The sequence below is a fragment of the Castor canadensis genome, chromosome 12 (genome assembly GCF_047511655.1).
Source record: "Castor canadensis chromosome 12, mCasCan1.hap1v2, whole genome shotgun sequence".
Classification (NCBI taxonomy): Eukaryota; Metazoa; Chordata; class Mammalia; order Rodentia; family Castoridae; genus Castor; species Castor canadensis.
In genome coordinates, this window is record NC_133397.1 from 96,717,180 (window position 1) to 96,741,404 (window position 24,225).

Genomic DNA, 24,225 nt, shown 5'->3' on the forward strand with positions numbered 1-24,225 from the left:
TGTCCTATCTACAACAATACAGCAAATTGAGCTTGACCAAAGAACTATATAATTGCAAGCATTTGCCCAGGGATTGCACATACTTAAAGGAAAGGATGAATTATTACAATAACACTGCTTGAAATCCTTTATCCCCAAATGATGCTACTTGTCCCAGTACCAGTCCACTGGTCACACTAACAAGCTTAGGTCCTGCCCTCAGGAGTCTGCTACAGAGGCCTGTTCCCCACAGTCCACTCTCCTTGTGGCACAGCCTCCCTGGGACACGGTCTGTTCTTCCCAGTCTCCCAAGCTCCTTCCCTCTGCAGCTTTGGCTCCTATCATGCCGTTTTCCATAAACAAACATTCAGCAGTGACCATGGAGCCATTTATCACTTGTGAGAAGTAGATTAAATAAAGTGAGCTCATCCAATGCTTTCCCTTATTGCAATTCAAGAGATGAAAAATCCCTCTCTCCTATTGGATTTTTCTGTGGTTGTTTTCTAATCTCTTTCTTGTTAGCCATGCACCACAAGGGCCCTGCTGATGGCTGTGGTAAACAGCACTAGGTGCAGGAGGGCCCGGTTGGGGAGGCTTTGGACCTCAGCCTTCCTGAGCTTGGATCGTTCCCAGTAACATTATGGTAGTAATTGCCTGCCCTTCCTCAAAGCCTTTTATCCTTGGATCCCTGTGTATCTTGTAAACATTAATTAACCAATCTCAAAACACTCCTCAGAGAAACCACACAGCCAGTTTTACAGTTAAGCTTTCTGGAAAACCCTCTCAAACACATTCTCTGCTCCTTCAGAAGCCATCTTTGTCTGTGAAGCAGGGAGCCAAATGGGGCCAGTGATGGACCTGTGCCGCAGGGGATGGGTGTCTGTCGTGTGGTCCCATGAGCATGGCCTGGGCACCAGGTTGCCCAGGCAGCCCTCCTCCCACTCCCCAGTTTTCTAACATCCAGGTCCAATGAGCATCTTCTAGAACATCTCTGGCTACAGCTGCTCCTCCTCTCCCCACGACCTCCATGGCATTCTTTTTCCGGTTCTATCATGATTACCCAGGTCCTGGAGACCCTTGAGAAGAAGGCTTGTTCACGACTGAGTTCCTCATATCTTGTGCTAGGTACTAAGGAAGGAAAGTTCTTGGTAAACATTGATTGGACACGTTAATGGATAACATCATGTTTTTCTCCATAGCAGTTCAAAGCACTGAGATGGACAAGAGTCCCAAAGGGCACAGCCTCACCCATTCTGTTTACATCTGGGTGCTGGACTCTGTCTTAGATGAAACTCCAAAGCTATAACACCTGAATTTTAGGACTGGCTGCACACTGAGGCTACTGCGTGCTGAGCACCTGAGAAGGGGTGCAGGTTGGCTCTGTTCCGGGGTGATCTTTGGTGACTTTTATCCTGGTACATGGAACACAGGCACTTTCTGCTGCCTACTGGCTGCTCTCATCTGGGGAGTCTCTTTCTAACTCCTGCAGGAGCTCTGAATGGTTGAAGTTTCAAGCTCCTGCCCTGACTTTGGCTGTGCATCTGGACCAAACTCTGCACTGTAGTAAGTAACATACTAAAGGAGCAAAACTGAATGGCTATAAAAATGCTTGAAATAGGTGGGCTCCAGGAGTTGTGTGGACAATGTGGCATGAGTGTAAAATGCCACCTTGTTCTATATATTGCTGCATGGAATTTTTTTATGTGGTACTGGGGGGTTGAACTTGGGGCCTTGCACTTGCTAGGCACTACTTGAGCCACTCTGCCAGCTCTTTTTGCTGTTATTTTTGAGATAGTGTTTCTCTTTATGCCAGGATCAGCGTGGACTGTGATCCTATTTGTGCTTCCCCATAGCTGAGATGACAGGCATGCACCACTGTACCTAGCCATTGGTTGAGACAGGGTCTTGTGACCTTTTTTCCTAGGGCTGGCCTCGAACCACAATCCTCCCAATCTCTGCCTCCCAAGAAGCTAGAACACAGAACATTTTTAAATGCTAGGTTTTCTTCTTAGGACTAACCTAAACTTCTCATGGTATCACTTACATTCATAGTTCTCACAGAGCTGGACAGGAGTGGGGAACACTGGCCTGTCTTCTGCCACATGACAGTTTCACCAATTTGAAGTTGAGTGTTTATTTAGGGACCTGTAGTCCAGCTAGAGTATCAAGTCTGTCTGTCTTTTTGTAAAGGTCTAATTTTCTACTGCTTGGTCCACATTTTGATGCTGTTTGGTCCCCTAGATGCTCCTGATAAGCTCATCATAAATAAAAATACTTCAGCATTTTCAGAGCTGAAAATGCATTCAATACATCAATTACGCTGGCTAGCCAAGCAAGCTGTCTTGGGCATGCTCAGAACAATCCACCTCGCTGGGTGACATCGTCTAGCACAAAGCCATTTCGCAATAAACCATGGGCTCTCTCATGCGACTTATCTCACTGAATCTCGGTTCAGTATTCACACTGCTCTGAGTGAAAGAATGGCTGTATGGGGACTCATCACTTACTTGATAGTAAAGTATGGTTTCTACTGAGTGAGTTTTACTTTTCCATCATTGTGAAGTTGAAAAAGCCTGAGTTGAACCATTGTAAGTTGAGGACTGCCTGTATTTCTTTCCTCTTCTCCCCTGTTCTTCCTGAACTGATTAGGGTATACAGCTTAAGACAAGATTTGGCTTAAATGAGGCCTCTAGAGTTTTCTCTTCAGACAGAGACTTCCTCCAAGACAGTTAAGTAGATATCCCTCCTCCCAAGACCCCTAAGCTTGCCATGATGTCCTGGAACCAGGAAGTGCTCATTTGCCTCTGACTATGGGCATATAGAGCTGGCCCCTGGGTGCTTCAGGACTGTCTGGAGCCTCCTGTCCAAAGAGAGTTGGCTGGGGTGGAGCTAGCCAGCCTGAGCTCCTCAGGGGTGGGCGATGCCGGCGAGGTTTTGAAATCCAATCCCTTCCCTCTTCCTCATCTCCCAGGAGTGGAGGGGGGTGGGGTGGGGTGGTAGATGTTCCTAATCTTCCCACACAAACCTTTCCCAACAGGAAAGCCCCCAAACTGCTCATTGTTTAGCAAGTTACTTAGTCACATGTGATAGGCGTGAGTAGAGACTGCAGAGAACAAGGAGCGAGTATGCCAAACCACAGGAGGTGAGAGGCAGAGTGACCTGTGGCAGGCCAGACTGACCTGAGGTAATCTGCATGGGTAGCCCAGAACCACTGGGGTTCGAGAATAAAAACAGCCTTTCATTGAGCCATGCCTGCAATCCTCCTCTGTGACAGCATGAGAGCCTCATTTTGTTCTCTAAACTGAGAGCTTGGAACAAGAAGTGGAAGCCCCTCAGGGTCCTGTCCCCATCCAACTCCTTAGAGGGCCTTGGGGACCAGAGGTAAGGTGAGGCCTTCTATTTTGGTGGCCTTGGGGTTGGGAGTGCTTGATTTAAACAGACATACTACATTGAAATGCTAAACAGGGAACTGACTGCCCAGGTCCCACACCTCTGGAGAAAGGTGTAGACATTCTGAGAGGCCTCCCTCACCCAGGGGTGCTCCGACTCGCTCTATCCTGGGTGCTGAAGATAAAGTTACTGTTGCCATGGGGCAGGGAGAGAAGTACTCAAGGTTTCAGAGTTGGAAAGAATCTTTCAAAAGCATATGGCAGCCTCCCCACGTGTTCTACAGATGGCCATTCATCTGTATTTGCTTGAACCCTTTTAGAGACAGGGAGCTCACCACCTCCTACTGCCGAGCTTCTTTAGTGACCCCACACTTTCTGGTAGATGTTGATACCGAGCCATTGTCTTCATGGATGTAGAGCCAGCTCTTGAGTGCCAGGCTGGCACCTGCCTTTCAGGCAGGGCATTTATTTTGCTGGTGCCCAGGCTTGTGCATTCTGACTAGAAAGTATGTGTGACTCTAAGTGACAATGAAAGAGGCTGCGCCACGAGGTTAGCCTGGCCCCAAAGACCAAAAATCGTATGTTCTCCCTCATATGCAGACATTAGATCAAGGGCAAACACAACAAGGGGATTGGACTTTGAGCACATGATAAAAGCGAGAGCACACAAGGGAGGGGTGAGGATAGGTAAAACACCCAAAAAATGAGATAGCATTTGTTGCCCTCAATGCGGAGAAACTAAAGCAGATACTTTAAAGCAACTGAAGCCAATAGGAGAAGGGGACCAGGAACTAGAGAAAAGGTTAGTTTGAGAAGAATTAACTTAGAAGGTAACACACATGCACAGGAAAGCAATGCGAGTCAACTCTCTGTATAGCTATCCTTATCTCAACTAGCAAAAACCCTTGGTCCTTCCTATTATTGCTTATACTCTTTCTTCAACAAAATTAGAGATAAGGGCAAAACAGTTTCTGCCTGGTAGCGAGGGGGTGGGGGGAAAGAGGGAGGGGACAGGGGGATGGGGAGAAATGACCCAACATTGTATGCACATATGAATAAAAGAAAAAAAAAAGAGGCTGCTCCATGCACACATCACTGGCCCTTTTAGATCATCTGGAACAAAGCCATAGCTAAATTCCAAGAACTATGGATGTGGTGCAGTCATGGGGTTGACCCATGTCTGAGTCAGAGTCAAGGGCATGATTGGGGAATTCCACTGTGCACCCACCCATCCTCTCCATAAAGCTGCCTCTAAGGGAACACATCTGTACTCCATTAGTGCATAGATGACCTCCAAGTCTGAACTTAGTCTAGATCTTGCCCTGAGTGTTATACCTCTCTGTTCACCTGTGTTGGAAATCTTGGTTTGGATGTTCCACAGCATCTGCCTCTACCTCTTCACCAAATCCATCATCCTCCTGTACTCACATCTGTCCACATGGCTAGTCAGGGTAGGCGTCCAATGAGAGTCCTCCTCTGTGGCTCTTCCCACGCTGTGCCCTCAGGCTGTGACTTCAGTGGTGCTATCTGCCAGTTCCCACCCCCAGGCTCTGCCCCAATTCTCACCACTTCCCATCTTGCCCCTGTTCCTGGGCTCCATACTTTTCTCTTTTCTGCCATTTCCCTTACTGTTGCCAAGAGGATCCTTCTAACACATAGCCCCATTGTGTCCTGCCCTAACTTGGCCAGTCTGCATGTGACTGGCATCGGCTGCAAGCTGAAGGTCCAAGATTTCTGTGCTGGTTTCCAGAGCCCTCTCATCTGGCCCCTTACTCGGGACACAGGGACCTGATCAGGGCCTCAGGGCTTGTCAGCAGCTTGGCCTTTTGAACTTAGGCTGCAGCATCTCTATTTGGAGAGCTCTGCCCCATTTCTTACCTGAACACCCCCCTTCACCCCAGTACCACCTTCAGAAGACTCCTAAGACCCTGTGATCCTACCTTCCCAACTGTGAGGTGAGAGGGCCTTCTTCCACTTCTAGAACACTCTGTGTGCCTTAACACACCATGCTGTGGCCGCTGGTTTCTGTGTACTAAGAGGAGAGGAATTGTGTTTGCCTTTGTCTTACTAGTGTCTACTTAGTTGCTTCTTCTTCTTCTGTTTTTGGAAGTATTGGGGTTTGAACTCAGGGCCTTGTGCTTGCTAAACAAGTGCTTTACTACTTGAGCCATGTCCCCTCTGCTCTACCTGAAAGGTTTATGAAAATAAATACTGCAGCTATTACATTACTCTTGAGTGTTGGGTCAGGTACTTGCACTGGAGTTTCTTAAAATTAATTTAGGTTTTTCAAAGAGGGTTTATTTCCTTCCAAGGGGAGTATGGCATGGTATGCATACTTCTCTAGATATGGAAACTCTGCATTTATTTAATGGATCATAAATGGATCAATAACATCAGTGAATCAATGAGCTGGAGACAGAAAACTGGGGGACTGAGATGAGGGACAAGTCACCAGCATACAGATGGTGATGGAAGCTATGGAAGTGGACACTTCCATTATCAGTAGAAAATTGAACTTAAGTTTTACTTTTTTGAGTTTAACATGTCTCCTCATTGTAAAGAGTTAATTCACATTATAGTTAGGTTGGGTGAATTTTTCTGGCAGTTCTGTACTTTTCATAGGATAATGTTCAATGTTCTCTTTTGGAGTTTATCGTTCTTTCTCCTCTTAATTTGATACAGTGATCCAGAGAGACAACATATCACACTGCAGAGTGTGAACTGCAGTGTGCTATTCAAAACGCCACTGAGTCACAACCATGCCATCACATCCACTACCACCATCTCCAGCATCATCTCTCCATCTCCCTCATCACTTGTGCCACCTCTACACTTTCCTGTTCTATCTGTAGCCCCTTGCAAAGCATTATGTTTTGTGGACACTAGAGGGAGGCAGCAGCAACAGCCATGATTTACTCTTCACTGAATGTCATGGCTGTATTTTTCTGGTCCTAGGCAGAATTTGGTAATCTATCCCGCCTGGAAAAAGGATGATCTTATCTTTCTGTTTTTCAGGCTAATTGATTTTTTACTTTGCTTTTTTGGAAGACTTTTGATACATAACACAAGTGTAGTGGAATTATAGGCATCATATGACTCAAACATTTTTTATTAGTAGCTTTTACCCTAAGGTGTTCCAGAGTATTAAAAACACTAAAAATAATACTTCATGTAGAATTTGAATATTTTTACATTTTATGTGTATTGTCTCATTGTAAGTATTGGGCCATTTTGTTTAATTTGGACAGACAGAAGATTCTATGATTACCATCCATGAAAGAGGCATGGACACAATGATAGGGGGCTGCCTGTCTATAAGAGGTGACAGGACTCACCTCCTGGATGTGGCCTCTGTAAAAGGGAACAAAGAGCAAGTATGACACCACAGAGTGCCTGCAGGCCCCTATTTATGGGGTACTCCCCCCTTGCTCCTTACTGCAATGGTCTGCCCAGCATAGTCCACACTTACCCAGGGAGACATGGGCCACACTCAGCATCATTCTCCATGTCCCCCGGTGTCAAGACGGTGGCTCGAAAGAAGCCCTCACAGTCTTTGTGGCGCCTGCATATCTGGTAACCTCCTTTGGAAAATTTCTCTGCTGGGCAGGGCACACAGCCATAGTCTTCATCTTTGGTTCCATAGCCACAGGACTGGTGGGGAGGTGGACAAAGGATAGGGTGAGCTCAGCAGATGACCTAGTGACATACTAGTTGTTTTAGAAACTACTCTCACAGGCTGAGCCTTGCCTTCCTCTCCTCCTAATTGCAAAACTCCACTTCCCCAGCTCCGGCTGAGCTTGCTCCCCTCCTCATGCTTGGCCTCAGCCTGACCCTCTTCTGAGGTCCCTGAAATAAATCCACTACCTTCTGGAATGTCCCGCCAGTAGACCAGCTTGGGTGTGGAACTTTCTCAGTGTTCTGTAAGACTCCCACATACTGAAGCATGGATATTTCTATAGCTCTTTGCAGAGAACAACCATGCTCAGACTTCCTTCCCACAAAAGGGAGATGTGGCTCGGAATCTATATGCTGTTACTGCAGAACATTTCAGTTGCACTTCCAATTCAGACAACCAGACATTCGTTTCATCAGGGTAGAACATGAAAGCAATCCTCTTAAAAAAATCAAGAACTCCTGGGAAATTTTCTGACAAATGTTCAGCTGATGAGCTCCCTGGCTCATCACAGCTCACACTACTTGGCCCCAGTGTCTAGTGACCACAGAGGAGTGGCTTGATGAACTCTTGACACCAGATCAACACAGTGGTGCCACATACAGCACCCTTTCCCCTTTCCCAAGGCATAAGTGGTCCTTACCATGTAAGGTTCCTCCCCTGGCCCGCAGGGGGGACACTGGTGGCACAGCCCAGTGGTCTGGTTGTGGTACTCATTCTCGCCACAGTTGGAGTCTTCTGCCCTGGCTGAGCACATCAGAGACACCTGCCACAGAAGGGTTATTTGGCCTTGATGCCCACTTGTTGGAGGCATGCATGCTTGTTCCAGGGCAGTGTCTAGAGGGCCTGAGTTCAGTTTGGGAGCAAGACGCCACTGTCATGTTGGGCTCAGCCTGGACAGTGCTTGCTAATGAGCACTCAGGTGGTGCTGCAGCCCCAGGCACTTGTAGGTCATCAGCTAGCCATTGCCACTCCTACCTTCCCACTAGCAATGACACCCAGAACCACCTCCTCCTCACCCCCTGTCAAGGCTATTCTAGGTTCTTTTCACCCATGTAGTCTTCCTTTGATTCTTTTTAAGGTCATGGCTGAGGTAGCCTCCTCTCTTGAACCTCCAAACAGTGGGGTACCCCCAAAGTTGGTCATTCAGTCATGTGATGTCCCCATCCTCATCCCCAGAAGAAGCCCTAGAAGACAAGATCTTCTGGATCTTTCTCAGCTATGGGCTTATCACACAGGATTTGGTATGGATAGCACACCACCAATAAACACTTAGAGACATTACTATCCATGAACCCCAAGAAGGGACTCCAATCTCCAATTGAATTGGAGCCCAGGTGGTGTTCAGAGCTTTGCAAAAATGATCTCACTTTGCCCTCAGAAGAGCCCTGGGAAGGAGGCGCTGCTGTCATCGTTCCTCTTACAGCTGGAGAAGCTGAGGTTGAGAGGCTAGGGATCTGGTCTAAGGTGGCACAGCTGGAGGGCCACAGCTGGTGAAGGATGTGGCCTAGAAGGGAGCCTCCTGTCTGACCATTACCAGAGTAGGGCACAGTGCCAGCGGGTGCTCATAGCTGCTTACCACCAGGACAGGGAGCCAGGGCGTCCACTTACAGTCCCTCTCGTGGGCCATGTTCTCCTAGGGTACACCTGAAAGACAGTCAATCAACACCAGCCTGACACCCTCAACCTCAGGCCCAGCTACCTTCATCTTCATTGTGCCCTACTGGATGTAAGGTGCCTCCCAGCAGACAGTGTGGGAAATGATATATCCCCAAAGAAAAAGCAGATTTAGGACTGGTAGAGTGACTCATGTGGTAGAGTGCCTGCATAGCAAGCATGAGACCCTGAGTTCAAACCCCAGTATTATCAAAAAAAAAAAAAAAAAAAACAGGCAGATTTAGAGTCTGAGCCCCTTTGGCCAACTCCAGTGTGGTGCGATGCACCAGAAAGAGCCCCAAGATAAAGGACTGACATGTGGGGTATTTGATGTGCTCCCAGAGTTTGAGGTGTGTTCTTACACAAGCATTATATATGGACTCCTCCAGGCTGGTCCTGATCCTCAGGCTCCAGGGCAACAGGAGGATCCCTGGAGAACCCTAGTCTACCTCATGTCCCTGCTCTCTCAGTCCCACTAGAAGGGTCTTCTCTCTCTTGTGAAGCATGTGCCATTCATCAGAGTGGATGAGTAAGGGAATGTGGGAGTCCAACTGCTTAATTTTACAGTGGAGCCAATCAAAGGTCAAAAAGGTAAGTGACTTGCCCAAGGTCACACAACAACTTAATAGACATAGGGTGACTGCAGCCTTGGGTTCACATGCTTTTCACCCATGACTACACTCTGGCTCTGCTTTGCACTTTATGAGCAGGAGACTTGTGCTTCTAACTCAAGCAGTTTTACCTGGGAGTGTGGGTTTTAGTTAGCCTGGTTGTATATAGAGAGATGATGTGCTCCCTATTTGCTCCTCTCTGGTTATGTGTTGACACTGGGGGTGAATTAGTGGCAAACAGCACACTCTTTCCTATAGGGTATGATGAACCTTCCAGAATTCATTGCAGACTCAGACCAGAAGTCATACTGGGCCTTGGGAACCCTGCAGATCTTTCACTCCCAAATTCTCTTGCCCTTATCATTTGTCATTGAAACCACTAATTCCCAACAGTACACAAGAAAATAATGTGCAGGGTAGCTCAATGCAGGAGGCATGGGAAATCATTGCTCGTCTTTCCTCCCTCTCCCTTTCTTCTTTCCTTCCTAGCTCTGGACTTTGTCCCCACAACATTCTAAAGACATTAGGGGGAGTAGCCAAAAGATTGTGTATTGAAAATAAAGGAAGGAAACTGGGGAATTATGGGAGAGATGTGAGACTTAGAAGTCAAGGAAATGTGAGAGAAGAGGGAGAGAGAAAGAGAGGGAGGGAGGAGAGAGAGAGGAAGAGGACTAGTTAGTGGGTACCTCCTGGGGGCTGCTGAGAAGTAAAGTACTCCAGGGTTCACATACACATCATCTTCTTTTCTTTCCTCAATCTTAAGGCCTTGCTGAATGAGATTTTTGGAGAGACAATACGTTTAGAAGAAGTACCCAAAATGGCGAAGAACCATGTCTGAGGAGCTGGGAGCCAGCCCAGCTTCCAGCACCTCTCCTTCCCATGTCAGCAAGGACGCCCACTCAGCCTCCTACACCCCCATTGCTGTGGAGCAGCGCGCGCCCTCACTCCTTTTAGAGGAGGGCTGGATGCAATCCAGGCAGGGCTTTAAGATATCACTTATTTATCATTGCAGGTGTATCTCAGCAGAAGAGTTGCCTAGCATGTATAAGGTCCTGGATTCCATCTCCAGCACTGAAAGAAAAAAAAAAATCTGAGAGTGTCAGTTCTCTAGAGCACTGTGACAGCCTCTACAATCCATTGTTGAGTGACAGATCATACAGAAGATGCCATGCTTGCCAAGGTTTCTATATGCTTGGGAACAAGTCTGGGTGATATGCACCAAACTTCAGAGTTTGGGTAATGAATGAGTCTGGAGGTGACCAAGGGTTTAGAATGAATGGTTTAGTAGAGTTCTTGAGAACTTTGTGATTTTTAAAAAAAATGACAACAGACACTTTTCACTATGGGGAGAAGTGGATCTCCTTGATTTCGGGTTAGATAAGGAGTAGGGCTGGAGTCTTTCCTGGGTAACTGTATGGCTAGGGAATCTAGAGGTACCTCTCACTCCATCAGTACCACCAGGTATGTCTGAGAAGGGTTTTGGGGACTCTTTAGCACCTTAGTGGTGCATTTACATTTGAAAATCATGAAATGGACTAAGGCAAGATGAAAGCAAGCAGCAGCCCCCCAGCCTTGAACTTGCTGGGTGTTTCCCTTCTAACAACAACAAGCTGGGGCAGGTAGCAGGGGAGGTGGGGAGGCCCACCAGGGAAGGCCAGAGGCCAGCAGTAGTCCTGCCAGTTGGGGAGGAGTGCAGGCGGCAGGGGCTGGAAGGAAGTGCCCTGAGGCTCACAGTCTCAGTGGGGTAGTAGAGGTGGGTTTCTGCGGAGTCTGCTCTGCGGATAGGGCCACAGGCTGTCAACTGAGCTGGAGGCCTTCTGTGAGTCTATTAATGGTTTCTAATTTAATTGACTTCTAATTATAGCTGTGCCTTGGGGCCTCCCATGAAATACTTGGAAAGGCTGGGCCTGCCCCACTGTGGTGCCAGTGAGGAGCGTTTATTGAAAGGCTCATTAAGGATGTTCCCAGTAAAATCAAAGAGTCAAAAGGAAAACAAGTAGATAAACAAAGCCAAACAAAAGGTCTGTGGCATTTTCATTATGTGACCAGTTTTCCTAGAGGAGAAGTGGGATCAGGGTGGGAAAGGGCAGCTCTCTGGCTGGGGCTCCTTCTCAGGACTGCAAGGTGCAGGCCAGGCAGAGGCTAGCCTGGCCAGGGACAGTGGGGCCCAGTGTCACCTCTAGAGGTGCAAAGCCACCCAACTGATTTGGGAGGGAGTCTGCAAACTGCCAACCAGAGACAAATCAGCTGCCCCCACTGAGCTGTCAACACTTTTTACTGGAGTCTAGCCACACTTGTTTTGTTACCCGTTGCCTGTGACCTTTTTCATGATATATCAGAGATGCTAGAATCAGGCAAAATGGCCCAGAATGCCTGCTCTTGGCTCTGTGCAGAAGAGGACAGCTGACCTACCTTACTGACTGCCCTCATCCCTCCCACCCCTTTCTACTTCTCTGCTTCTGGACAGTTCCACCTCCACAGGACTTCCACCTAGAATCACAACGTGACCACAGCACAGTTGGCTCAGGACCCCAGCCAGGCACCGCTTTGGCTTGATCCTCACCACTCCCATGTGAGGCAGATTCAATTCTTATTCTCATTTTACAGATCAGGAAGCTAAGGTAGCAAGAGGGTAAAGAACATGCCTAAATGTAACTTTGCCCCTGCTTTCAGTCTCTACCTTGTTCCACCTACTTGCTTAGCAGCTCTACAGCAAGGGTAAGTGGGGAGGACAGGCTGGAGAGTTTATCTGTAGGAATTGTGGTATGATTTGTCTATGGTGTCCCATGGACTGGGTCCAGGGCAGACCCCTCCAGAGGGGCCCATGAAGGGTGAGGAGGAAGGCAACCGAGTGTTTACAAACTCCAACATGGTCCCTCTGTTCCCGTCTCTCAGCCCAGCCTGATTATTTTTTGCACAGGCCTCCCTGTGGCTCCTCCCTTTATGAGATCTTTGGCCTCTGGAAGCTGGGGCCAAGGAGGGTCTTCTGGGAACAGCAGCGCCTGGGACAGAGTTTTTATCAAAATCTTTCTGGAATCTTCCTCTTGCGTTCTCCACCCTCTAGAAGGAGGCAGAAAAGCCAAATAGACTCCCTGGTCTGCTCAAACCCAGGAACTGTACCATCCCTCTGTGCAGAGCTTGGCTCACAAGCCGCAGACATTCAGCAGAAAAGTTTGAAACTCACTGAAGGCTCAAATAAAGAGTTGGGCATCTGTTAAGAAATCCTCTCTCCCTGAGGCCTCTGACAAGCCTCTGACAAGCATTTGCCAAAACTGGCACAAAGCAGGACAATTCAGGGTAACTCAGAGGGCCTGGCCTTCAAGAAGTTTTTGGTTTGTCCAGCTGGAGGGCTGGGGTTGAGATTTGTTAAGCTGTGAGTGTTGTTTATCCTTCCAAATATTTATGAAGTGACTCCACTTTGACCAGGGTCTGGGCAATGGAGCTGGCCTCAGCCCTCCAGGGGATTAGAGACTTTGGGGGCTTGAGGTCCAAGATGCTGAGGTATGCTGGGGCAGGGAGGCTCTGATTTGTGATGCCTGCTTCTTCCTGTGACCTACATACTCTCCCTAGGCCCTTGCTGCGGACTTAGGTTGCCCAGAGTCACGGTGCAGGACTGAATAGGGACACATGGTTGGCTCTCAGGATCTAGGACCCTGCCCACCTTCAGAGGTACCTGACCTGTTCTTTGGATGAGTAGGTCAGGTAGAGATTCACCTAGGCCCTGAGAGGGCTGGGCACCAGTGGCTCAAGCCTGTAATCCTAGCTACTTAGGAGACTGAGATTGGGAGAATCATGACTCAAGGCCAGCCCAGGCAAAAGTATTTGTGAGACCTCATCTCAACAGAAAAAAAGCAGGGTCTGGTGGTGCACACCTGTTTTCCCAGGAAGGTAATACAGTTTGTTCACCAGGTCTTGGCAGCCTCTGGCATAAATCCTGTGGACTGAGCCCAGCCTCATAGGGCAGACTCAGAATGGGGAGATTTCCAAACCATTGGTGAGGTCACATGAAGGGAAATTGAACAACAGTCTTGCTGCTATATGTGTGCAATACAGGGACACACTGTCTTCTGTAATGACAGTTACACTCTAGGCTCTCAACATCTTAAGTTTGTTGTGGGGCATTCTGCTAAGAAGGCTGGAGGCAGCCTGTGAGTACGCAGCCCTTTGCTGGGACTGATGGCCAGCTATGGCAGGTGGAGTGCCAGGGGCCAGCCATAGAGGGAAGAGGTAGAAGGGGAAATAAAACAGTCCAGATGGCTTTCCCTGTCACATGGGCCAGGAGTAGTCTTGATCTTTTCCTCCCTGAGTTTAGAATCAGCCTGGACATTCAGACAAGGCTTAAGCACAGGTCAGATAAGATCATAAACCACTCACAGTAGCATCCATGGGCTTTGCTGCTCAAGGTGGGGCCCCTGGATGGTGTCATCAGCATCTCCTGAGAAACTATTAGAAATGTACCCCTCAGGCCCCACCCAGGCCAAATGCTCAGAGATCTGCCTTTCCACTAGACTGTAGGAGCCTGTGGACATTGAGGTTTGATGAGCGCTGTCTAGATGACCTCCTAGGAGCATCTTGCTGGGATGGCAGAGTATTGTTTAATTAAGGTTTAATTCCCCCCAGAGAAACCAGGAAGAAAGACTTGGCTGGGTTTCCCTCTCTTTAACATCTGGTCCTTTTCTCAGGAATAAATGCCATCAGTTAACATTCCCAGTGTGTGCTCTGCACTGGACACTGTGATTCCCTTAATTTTGTCTGTTACCTAATTCATTCATTCTTTCAACACATATCTAGTTGCTGCTACTGAGCAGCAGCTTTACGGACTCTGGAGACAGAGATAGACAGGACTACTGTCCACTATGATCTCATCTGCTTGGGGAGACAGGCATTAAGTACAGTATTACACAAGAGTTCAAGCCCACTGTCCTAACCCTCTCCTCCCTCAGATCTGATGTCCTGTCTGGGCAGCTTGCTTCTTGGAATGACCTCTACTCTTGGAGGGTGGCTTTGCCCTCCAAGGTGGCTACCCTTGTCCTCATGCTGCCTCCAGAGCACAGATGGTGCTCACCCCAGGAAGAAGGTGGTTGCCTTTCCTGTTAGATACCACCATGGGAATATGGGGAGCAGACAGCTTAGCCTCTGGGGGCTTCATGCTCTTCCATCCAGTTGGGCCACCCTTGAATGTAGAGTAGCTATTCATAGGTTTATTCTCCCTGAGAGGGCCATCCCTGGGTTCCACCTTCCCCAATCTGTGGGAAGGACTGAGCAATGTGGCCCTGGGAAGTGTCAGCAGGAGGAAACCCTTTGGAGTCACTTTCCAAGCGCAAAGAGGATGAGGTCCTCTTGTCTCTACTCCTTTTCCACCTGGCTTGAATGGGTACCTGCCCTGGGCACTCAGAGGGTGGTGCCTACTGACTGGGCCTCTTGTCCTTGTCAGGTTCAGATAAGGAGCAGAGGCCTGGGCAGCACCTTACCCCCAAGACCTATGAAACTGCCTTAGGGCAGCCACATCTGGGATGGGATAGTGGGAGGCCTAAGGGGCCCACCTGGCTCCCCAGCGCAGGCCCGCTCCCAACCCCTCTCCCTGGTGCAGGCACAGGCTCTTCAGTGGAGTAAAGCTAGGCCTGGCAACTATGAATGGAAGGCAGCCAAGGCTGGCTCTCCCTGCCACTTTCCCCTCACCTTGGCCTCCCAGACTCTCCCTCCTGCAGGAACCTCCTCCCCACACACCAGGATTCCCTTGCTCCCCCAGAAGGCTCCACTTCCCTCCAACAAAGCAACAAAGACACCCTCATTCCCTCCTGCCAGAAGCTGGAGGTCATTATCAGAGCAGCTGAAGACACTCCCATTTGATGTGATTTATGGCCCAGTGCTAATTAATGCTAGATTGTGCAGAGATTAACTCATTCCGTCTTCACTTCTGTTTTTGTCAAATCTGTCTCATTATTTTTTCCAGCCCTGAACTGGCAGGGTCTCCACACCATGCTTGGTGTGATGCTCTGCACCACTGGCCTAGATCCTTAGGGAATTTTTTTTTTGAACAAGGGCACTACATTTCCATTTCCAACTAGGCCTCACCCTGGCAGGTGAGGACTCTATGGTTCTGGCTGAAAAAGGCCACTCAAGGCAATGTGACAGCAGAGGCTCAAACAGCCCTGTCAGGCCCCAACCTTCTTCCTACAAAGGCTGAATCAGAACCCCAGAGGGACAGAGAATGGAACTGGCAAAGAAATGGCAGGTCATAGTCCAGCGTGGTGGCTCACACTTATAATCCTAGGTACTTGGGAGGCAGAAATAGGGAGGATCGAGGTTCAAGGCCAGCCCTGGCAAAAAGCTAGTGAGAGTCTATCTCAACCAATTAGCTGGATGTGGTAGTATGCATTTGTCATTCCAGTTACATGAAGGATAGATAGGAGGATGGCAGTTTGAGGCTGGCCTGGGCAAAAAGTGAGACCCTATCTGAAAAATAACCTAAAAAAAAGCAAAAAGGGTGTGGCTTAAGTGGTAGAGCATTTGCCCAGCAAGTATGAGGCTCTGTGCACAAACCCCATTATAGAAAGAAAGGAATGAATAAATAAATAAATGCCTGGCCATAGAGCACACAGGTAGTAGTAGGACAAACAAGAGAGGTTTAAATAACATCACATAGGGTTGCAGAGAGCCAGGAACCATGGTTTATCACTATGCAGAAAAACCTTCATTCAGACAGTCCTTGGTGAAGAGTTTAGGCCAATGAAGGGTCAACTGACCTCTCTCAAGGGCCACAGGCCATATCTATATGTTCTCTCAGGGGACAGTTTTCCTTGAAAATATATAACATACATATGACATAGAGTCCCACATCTCCTTGTGCTGGGTATGTTCTGAGAAATGGGCCACTGGGTGAGCATCATGGAGTACACCTATACACACCTAGGTGGCACAGCCTTGTGTGCACCTGGACTGCTAGCTTATGTGGTATTGCCTACTGCAACTAGGGCTGTGATAAAACAGCTCAAAATAAACCAAGCACAAGAGAAAATGATGCAATCAAAAGATGTAAACATGAAATGTACAAGGCTGCTGTTGGCGGAACACAATACACTGCTTTACAGTCAACTGTGTTTTTGATAAGTAGAAGCGGTACAGTCGAACATATTTGTTCATTATCAATATGATGTACTGTACATGGTTGTAGATTTGTTTACACCAGCATCACCACAAACATGTGAGCGATGTGTTGCACTACAAGATGGGTGCAATGCCTCTAGGCCATAAGAATTTCTCAACCCTATTATAATCTTATAGGGCCACAACTCTGTGTGTGTTTATGCTTTTCTTCCTTCCTTCCTTCCCTCTTTCTTTACAGTACTGGAGACTGAATTTGGGGCCTCAGCATTTGCTAGGCAAGTGCTGTATCACTTGAGGCTTAACCCCAGCATTTTTTTGCTTTTTTACTTATTTTTCATATAAGGCTTTGCCCTACCTTTGCCTGGGAAGGCCTCAAATGAAGATTCTTCTCCCAATGCCTCCCAAGTAGCTGAGCTTACAGGCATGTAATCTCACCAAACCCAGCTTTATGCAAGTTCAGATCTTTCTTTCTCTGTTGGGGTATTTTCCTCAGGTGCCAGCTGGCTATATAGATGATTCTAGGAGTCCAGCTTTTGCTGCTTGTATTAGCCCATGGTACCACAGACTATGTGAAAGGCAGGCAGGAGCTTTCATCCCACATATTTACTGTAGTGCTTGTTGTGTTACAAAAATGGTTGACAGAATAGAGGCTTCATGAATGTTCCCAGAATTGTATGGACAAAGAGTGGGGGAGAGGTGCTTTCTCTAGCATTTATAGCATAGGATGGGGCATTTGGATGCCACTAGTCTTGAAGACTAGCTCACAAAAATAACATAGCTAAACAATATCCATCCAGAAGTTCAGAGGGAGAGCAATTATTCTTATCCAAATTTCCTGCTGTAAAGATATGTATTCACTGTTTCATGTAACACCTCAGAGCTGAAAGGATTCTTGAAGAAGTGATAAGCCTGAAGAAGGATACCTGGTTCACTGTCTTGTCAAAATTGAAGGGAAGCATCTTCAGGATGAAATTGGAGAGTGATTGTAACTGAAATGCGTTGCTCTAAATGACAAAATGCGTTTTTCTTGGACTCATATAAACACATTAACATGAAATTTTGTTGAGCAATAGCAGCTACTCTCCATCACTTTAACATGCGTTTTGTTTCTCATTCCATTTGCCTGTTCATCTATCCTTCCATCCACCCATCCATCCTCTGTCCATCTATGCATGCAATATTTATTGAGCACCTACTCTAGAGCAAGGTGAACAACAAACAAGTCAATAGTATCCCTGTTCTGGCAGTGACTGGAAATTTTGGTGGCGTAAACACTGAGAAGGGCATGAGGGATTGGCCCAGTGGAAGTAGGTGTGGGGGAGACCTGGGCTTCTTGGGGAGGTCAGGAAGACTGTCTTAGACTTGAGAAGGGCTCCTGTTATCCAGGAGTCACAATGGAACAATAGTAAAGGAAGGGGACCAGCAGGGCCTACGGCTGGCATGTCCCATTTGGGCAATGGGAAGTCGAAGTGTGACCTCGCTAGGGTCACTGCTCTGTCCTCTTCTTTTAGCAACAGACAAATGAGTTATTTCCTAAACTGTGTTCTGATGAAATCAAGAAGTCTTTCTTGTTTTCCGGCAGGGAGATACTGTTCCTGTTCTCACTCAGCTCTTGCCCTCATTTCTTTGCTCTCACCAGCTCAGAGATATTAGAAAACAATATGCTCAACCCACTTTGTGACCCCAAACCCTGCTATCTGCCTTGCAGGGGAGTCTACTAGAGAGCAGGAAGTTTTAGAACTTTCATGATGTGTGGAGATGAGGCCTGCTGCATGTGCAATGAGTCACATCACCTCTGTTCAACAGCAAAATCGGAACAAGGACATAAGGCACAGGTACCTTGAGACACACAACCAGAGTTCCAATGCAAGTCAGCCAAACACAGTAGTGATGTAGGCAAAATAAAGGAAGGTGAAGATAAGCCATTTATTGGCACCGGGAGCAATAGATTCTAAATTAGCTACAAAGGTGCAGCAAGCCATGAAGCAAGGAAGCCCTAAAAATTACTGCTCTTATGATTTGCCCTGAGGGCCCTCAGAGGGCTTGCTGCTCCTCTGTGAATTGTTACTGTAATTTAGACGGCTTCCACGTGGGTGGTAGAGACCTGGATGGCGGCTGTTTGAAGGCAGGCTGAGGGCACATGGAGGGCAGCACAGGCTTGCAGCTCTTCAGTGCTGGCCTCCCCAACCCTGTGCTCTTCTCCTCTCCTTGATGCCCCTTTGAAGTCACCATGAGCATGGGGGTGGGGCAGTGCCACAGGACTACTTGACAGCTTGGTGCATGGAGGGAAGTAGTGCGAGGCCCCCTGAGCTGCTCCTGAGCCTCAGATGGAGCTGGAGCAACAGACACTAAGTTCCCTACTCATCTTCTGCATCAAAGTCTAATGTCACCGACACCCAGTGTGAACGTGGAATTATGAGCACAGTAAGATGGAGGTCCTTCTGAGCAAACTGCTGTCCTTACACATCTCAGCATGTGATGCGCAGCCCATGTAGGGCAGGTGCAGCCAGATAGGAAAAGAGCAACATGGTACAAGCCCTGTTCTCAGAGCCTATGGGCCTCCTCAGGACCTAGGGGTTCATGGTTCTGATTAATGCCACATAAAGACTAAAACTTAAAAAAAAAGTCAGTGGGCTGGAGATGTGGTTCAAGTGGTAGAGCACCTGCTTTGCAAGCGTGAAACCCTGAGTTCAAACCCCAGTTCCATCAAAGGAAAGAAAGAAAGAAAATCAGTGTCAAAAACACCCAAATCTCTTCTGGAACGGGCCTCTGGGGCAGGCCTGGGGCCCACACTGCACAGTTTGTTCTTTGGCACTGCCTCCAGAGCCTGAGGCTCCACCACTTCTGGAAGCTGTGATGGGCTGGAGAAGGGCTCCAAGTACAAGGCCATGAAGGCCAGGCCCACTGTGACTGGGGCCTGTGGCCCTGCTGTCGGCTGGGAAAACCACATTTGCCCAGTGTTTTGATATGTAATTAACTCATAATAAAATTACACATTTCCAGTGTCCAGGTTGATGACTGACAATGGACATTCATGTGGCATGACATAATCCTGAACGTAGCATCACCTTCCTTCTTCCTGTACCCTTTGCCATCGACCTGCCTCCCGGCTCCCGCCCCACTCTCTAGCCCAGTTTCTGTGATTATAGATTTAAACACTTTTTTTGTGAGACAGGGTTTCACTAAGAAGCACAAACTAGCCTCTAACTCTCAATCCTCCTGTCTCCACCTGGTGAGTTCTTAGATTATAAACCATGTACCACCATGCCCAACTCTCACTGTTCTAGACCTTCCTTTAGGTAGAATCGTGTCGCTGGCTTCATTAACTGAACATGTCTATGGCTCATCCATGTGGTGAAATTTAGTGGTTTATTCCTTTTTATTGTTGACTAGTGATCCTTTATATTAATAAAGCACAATGTTTATCCATTTGCCCATTTGACTTATTTTTCCTAAAATTTTGAAAATGGTTTTCCTTTGTTTCCTGGACCTGGGACTATCTTGACCTTGTCCCAGGCTTTTCTCTACATCTGATTTGTACCCTCCTGGGGCACAGTACTTTGCAGATGGCTTTCCTGCTGTTCACCATGTAAGCTGGAAGATGCCATACTTCCAAACTGCTTCCACCTTGCCTCTGAAGGGCTCCTGGGACCAGGTCTACCCTGCCAGCTGGCAGTTGCCATGGAGATGCATACACAGTTCTCAGGATACACAAATGAAACACAAAGCCCCTTCCCACACCAGCCATGAGCCTGGCCAAAGGGGAGGGTCGAAGGGGACAAAGACTGATACTGTTTGCCAAGAGCCAACCACAGTGGCTTTTCACAAAGTCACATCAGGAAGAATGTTAGTGTGAACAGACAACTGCCTTTGCAATTGTAAATAATTGCTTCAAGTAACTACTCTGTCTTTGCACAAAGTGGGCTCAGAAGAGCAGCAGCCTCAAGTCCATGCATGTGGCCTCTTGTCACTATGAGCTGTGGTCTTGGTACTGGTGGCCCCTTCAGCCTAGGAGAGAATCTGCATGTCCAGGGAGGCAGAGAAGCAGCTGCTCACTGGGGAATGGGGTTTATCAAGTCACAGTGGGTGATGCTGGTACAAGAAGACAACTACCCACATGATGGTTCTTCATGCCAGCTGGGACAGCAGCAGCCTTCAATGTGCCCCTGGAGTGTTGGACACTGGGAGTGTTCTTGGGGGGTCTTCAGATCCCTGAGTGTGGTATGGAGCCTGCAGGTTTTGCTTTGAGAAGATGTCTCGACCTCAACCTGTGTTCCTGGAACAACTACCCAGAGCCAGGCCATTATTTCAACCCTCCTAGAAATACCACGGAGCCACGTGCTACTCCCTACCTAATCTGGAATCTATAGGGTCCAGAAATGTTGAGGGATTTTGTGTGGCCACACAGATAGGAGAGCTGAGGCAAAAACCCAGACTGGCTTGGCTTTCTGCCTTTCTTCACAGCCTTAAGAACAGAGATCTAAGAACTGACAAGAAAGGCTGGGGCTGGGATGGTAAGAGGCAGAGCCAGCCAAGGACGCTGGGCTCAGAGCAATGCGGGCATAGTTGCATTGCACTCCTGTGCACCTGTGGTAGATGAAAAATTCTTGACAATGCCAAGGAAACCATATGAACCCACAGAAATGGCAGAGGTTGGCATCCCTGTCTCTCTTCCTTCCCAGCAGGCTTGCTTCCTGTGTGTGCCTGCAGATGAGTGACACAGGGAGGCTGGGATTCTTCCACTGCCTCCTGCACTGGCCTTTGGGGGATTTCTGGAGCCAATTGTTTCCAGCACATTCCTGTTTTCTCCTCTCTCAATATCTGGGTAGCTCAACTCCCAGAAAGGTTCACGCCTGAGAGCCTCACTGAAGGAACCTCGCAAAGGGCTTCCTAGTTTGAGTGGGGAGGATTTTGTTGTTCACAAGCAGATGGTCGGGTCTCTCCTTCCTAATCCTGGGGTTAGCCCTACCATCCTGCCCCTGCTGACCTGAAGGGGAAATGAACCCCCACAGGTGCTGGTTCACCAGGCAGGTGATCAGGATGGCCTACAGCTATAAATAACCATTAAATGTCCCTTTCAGAGAGGACTTTGTTTTTCTCCCTTAAATTCGAGTCCTAGCATGAAGCAAGGAACTCATAAATTTGTATTCTTCTTGTCAAACTCTGGGTCCTGTTCTACCAGTTTGAAAGAGTGCACCCTTGCAAGTCCAGGACCTGAAAGGCAGTAAGGAGGCCAAACCTGGCCTAGATACCCTGTAGGTTCAGCCAGGCCACCTGAGATGGATCTGTCCCATGTCCCCAGGGTGTCTGCTGGGCTGAGGGGGAAGTGGGACTCACATCCCTCTGAGGTTGAGCATCACTAGGGTTCAGAGCAAAACCGGTTCCTGGCTTCAGTCATTCTTCATACAGTTAAATTACACACTAATGGGATGTAGATTATATTGCAATTACATTGCACTCATTTTCCTACCTTAGGCCTTTCTTCAATGTGGAGGAGCTGAAGTCTTAAGTATACTTCTAAAAAAGAAATGGGAGGCAGGGGAACTGTGCTCACCCAGACATGCAGGGATTGAACCGTGTGATGTGCATCAGTCACAGCAGATAGGGGAGAACTTGCTCTGATCACACACCGATTTCTGGGCAAAAGTTTCAGAGCAAAGACTGGCTTCCAGGGGCAAAGTAGGATGGGGGTGGGGAGAGCTTCTAATGTTCTACACAGCAGGGGTTTACTATCTAACCAGTTATATGGTTAACTGTAGCTGAATGTTCAAATAGAGCCAGCAGTCGAAAGTTCCCAACATAAAGGAATGATAAATGTCTGAGGTGATGAGATTGCCATTGCCCTGACCTCACCATTACACACTGAACACATGTATTGAAATGTCACACTGTACCCCATAGATATGTATGCACATGCCAATTTAAAAATATTTTTTAAAAGACTAGCGTATTTTTGTTGGCCAGGTGTATTGAACCACAGCTCAAGTCCTTGCATGGCTACATCTTCCTGGAACCTGGTGCCTATGCCCAAGCTGGAGGAGATGGACCTAGCCGGCTGCCGCTGGGCTGGGCCAAGATGCACAGGATGCTGTCCTGAGTCCATGACCTTGCAGTGTCACTTCTGCTCCCTGTACCTCAGTGGCCTCCCAGTGACCTCATCTATTAAACAGGGATAGGCTCCTCTGTCAGGGTCTCTCAAGAGAGAGAGAGGAGGAGGGGCTTCGATGGGAGGAGCTTGTGTGGATGGTGTCACATGCAATTGGCTGTGGGGGAGAGGCTGGCATTTTCTTTTGGAAAGCTTAAAATACTGTGCCTGGAATGATGGAGCTGCCCCTCTGCCCCAGTTATTATATTCATGGGAGTGTGGTAGGGGTCTCCTGGACCGGAAACAGGACTCCTTCTCCTAGGAAGGAGTTGGAACATTCCTGTCCTCAGTAGACCCCTGCTGTGCCAAATGCTAGGGTGGGGGTTGAGGGCAGGATGGCCACTCAGTAGAGCCAGGCTCGGTGAGGGTAGGGAAGGATGAGCTGCAGTGTTCCTGCTGTGCAGAGGAGGAATGTGATGTGGCACAGAGCATGTTTCTCCAAGTCAGGGTGAGGGGCAGAGTCCAGGTTGACTGCAGTACAACCTGGCATCACCATGAGATCCTGTGGTCACCCATGACCACAGGATCATGGGTGGGTCTGGAAAATGACATGAGCAAAAGGCCTGCAGTATCCCTGCTTAATCAGGGACAGTGGCACAGTAAAAGTGACAAGGTTTCCAAAGTCACTATACAACACCAGTTTGTGATTTAGAAAAATTGCACCATGCTGTCTGGTTTGCATTAGTGAAGTTTGGAGCCTTTTGTCCCCTGGATGTTCTGGGAGCTGTGACTGTAGGCACATGGTACTGCCTGATTGTAAGGCAGGCTCACCCTCTGATGTCTCAGAGTGAGGGTCCTGTCTGGGGACAAATGGCCAAACCAAGCATGGTGTATGTGGCTGAGCCACCCCTCTACTGCTAGTGGGTGCTATGTCAAGAACCTCAACCAACAATGTTTAAAGGACCTTTTATTGGGTGTCTCATATGCATTTCAGCATTCTTATGGTTGGAATCCATTATTTATTGATCCCATGCCAAGAACCCTACAATGATGCCAAAGAATTTGGAACTGGACAATGCTGGTACTAAAATAAAATTAAATTAAACAATTTAAAGCCTTGAGCTAATTTATTAAAATCCTAGAAGGGGTCAATGTCTCTGAGTCTAATGGAAAACCAAGTAGAAACCTGGCAGAATGAGTAAGATTCACATTCTTTGCACTGCCAGTGTCTTAAATGTCAACCACTAACAGTCCAGGAAAGAAGATCAGAAATAGTGGGAAAATAATAAATAATATGCCTAACTTGAAAAAAATTGAGATATGTTTATTTCAAAAGGCCATGGCTCCCAATGGATTAACAAAAAGATGGTCTAGACATGCAAGGGAATATTATTCAACCTTATAAAGGAAGGAAATCCTGTCACATGCTGTAACATGGGTGAGCCTGAAGGCCATTATGTTGAAGTAAAGACAAATGCTGTGTAATTCCACTCCAGTGAGGTACCTAGAGCAGTCAAATTCAAAGACTGAAAGTAGAAGGGTGGCTGCCTGGGCAGATCCTACTTTATCAGGAGGATGCCTGTTCCATCCTATGCCCCAACCAAGCTAACGATTCTCAACCCATGTCTCATCGCCACTCTACTTCTCTGCGTGGGTGCTGGGAGCATTAATCCTCAGGTTTGGGTAAGGAGCCATTTGGGAGGATGGCTCTGTGACAGGTGAAAT

At 47.9% G+C, this 24,225-nt stretch overlaps 1 protein-coding gene and 1 pseudogene across 3 annotated transcripts in view; one reads left to right on the top strand and one right to left on the bottom strand.

The window, feature by feature from the left end:
- Window positions 1-24,225, bottom strand: part of Edar (ectodysplasin A receptor) — a 77,586-nt gene that overhangs the window by 21,647 nt on the left and 31,714 nt on the right. For 2 of the 3 annotated variants that reach the window (XM_074050557.1, XM_074050555.1), the window contains exons 2-4: window positions 8,621-8,688; window positions 7,685-7,807; window positions 6,838-7,019 (exon numbers count right to left, since the gene is read on the bottom strand). In XM_074050557.1, the coding sequence (XP_073906658.1) occupies window positions 6,838-7,019; window positions 7,685-7,807; window positions 8,621-8,671 (356 nt within the window). In that variant the 5' untranslated portion in view covers window positions 8,672-8,688. Of the gene's footprint in view, window positions 1-6,837; window positions 7,020-7,684; window positions 8,689-24,225 lie in introns of all 3 variants that reach the window. The other variant, XM_074050558.1, reaches the window with a different exon arrangement.
- LOC141414899 (Golgi apparatus membrane protein TVP23 homolog B pseudogene) overlaps window positions 1,214-24,225 on the top strand; it is a 109,029-nt pseudogene continuing 86,017 nt past the window's right edge.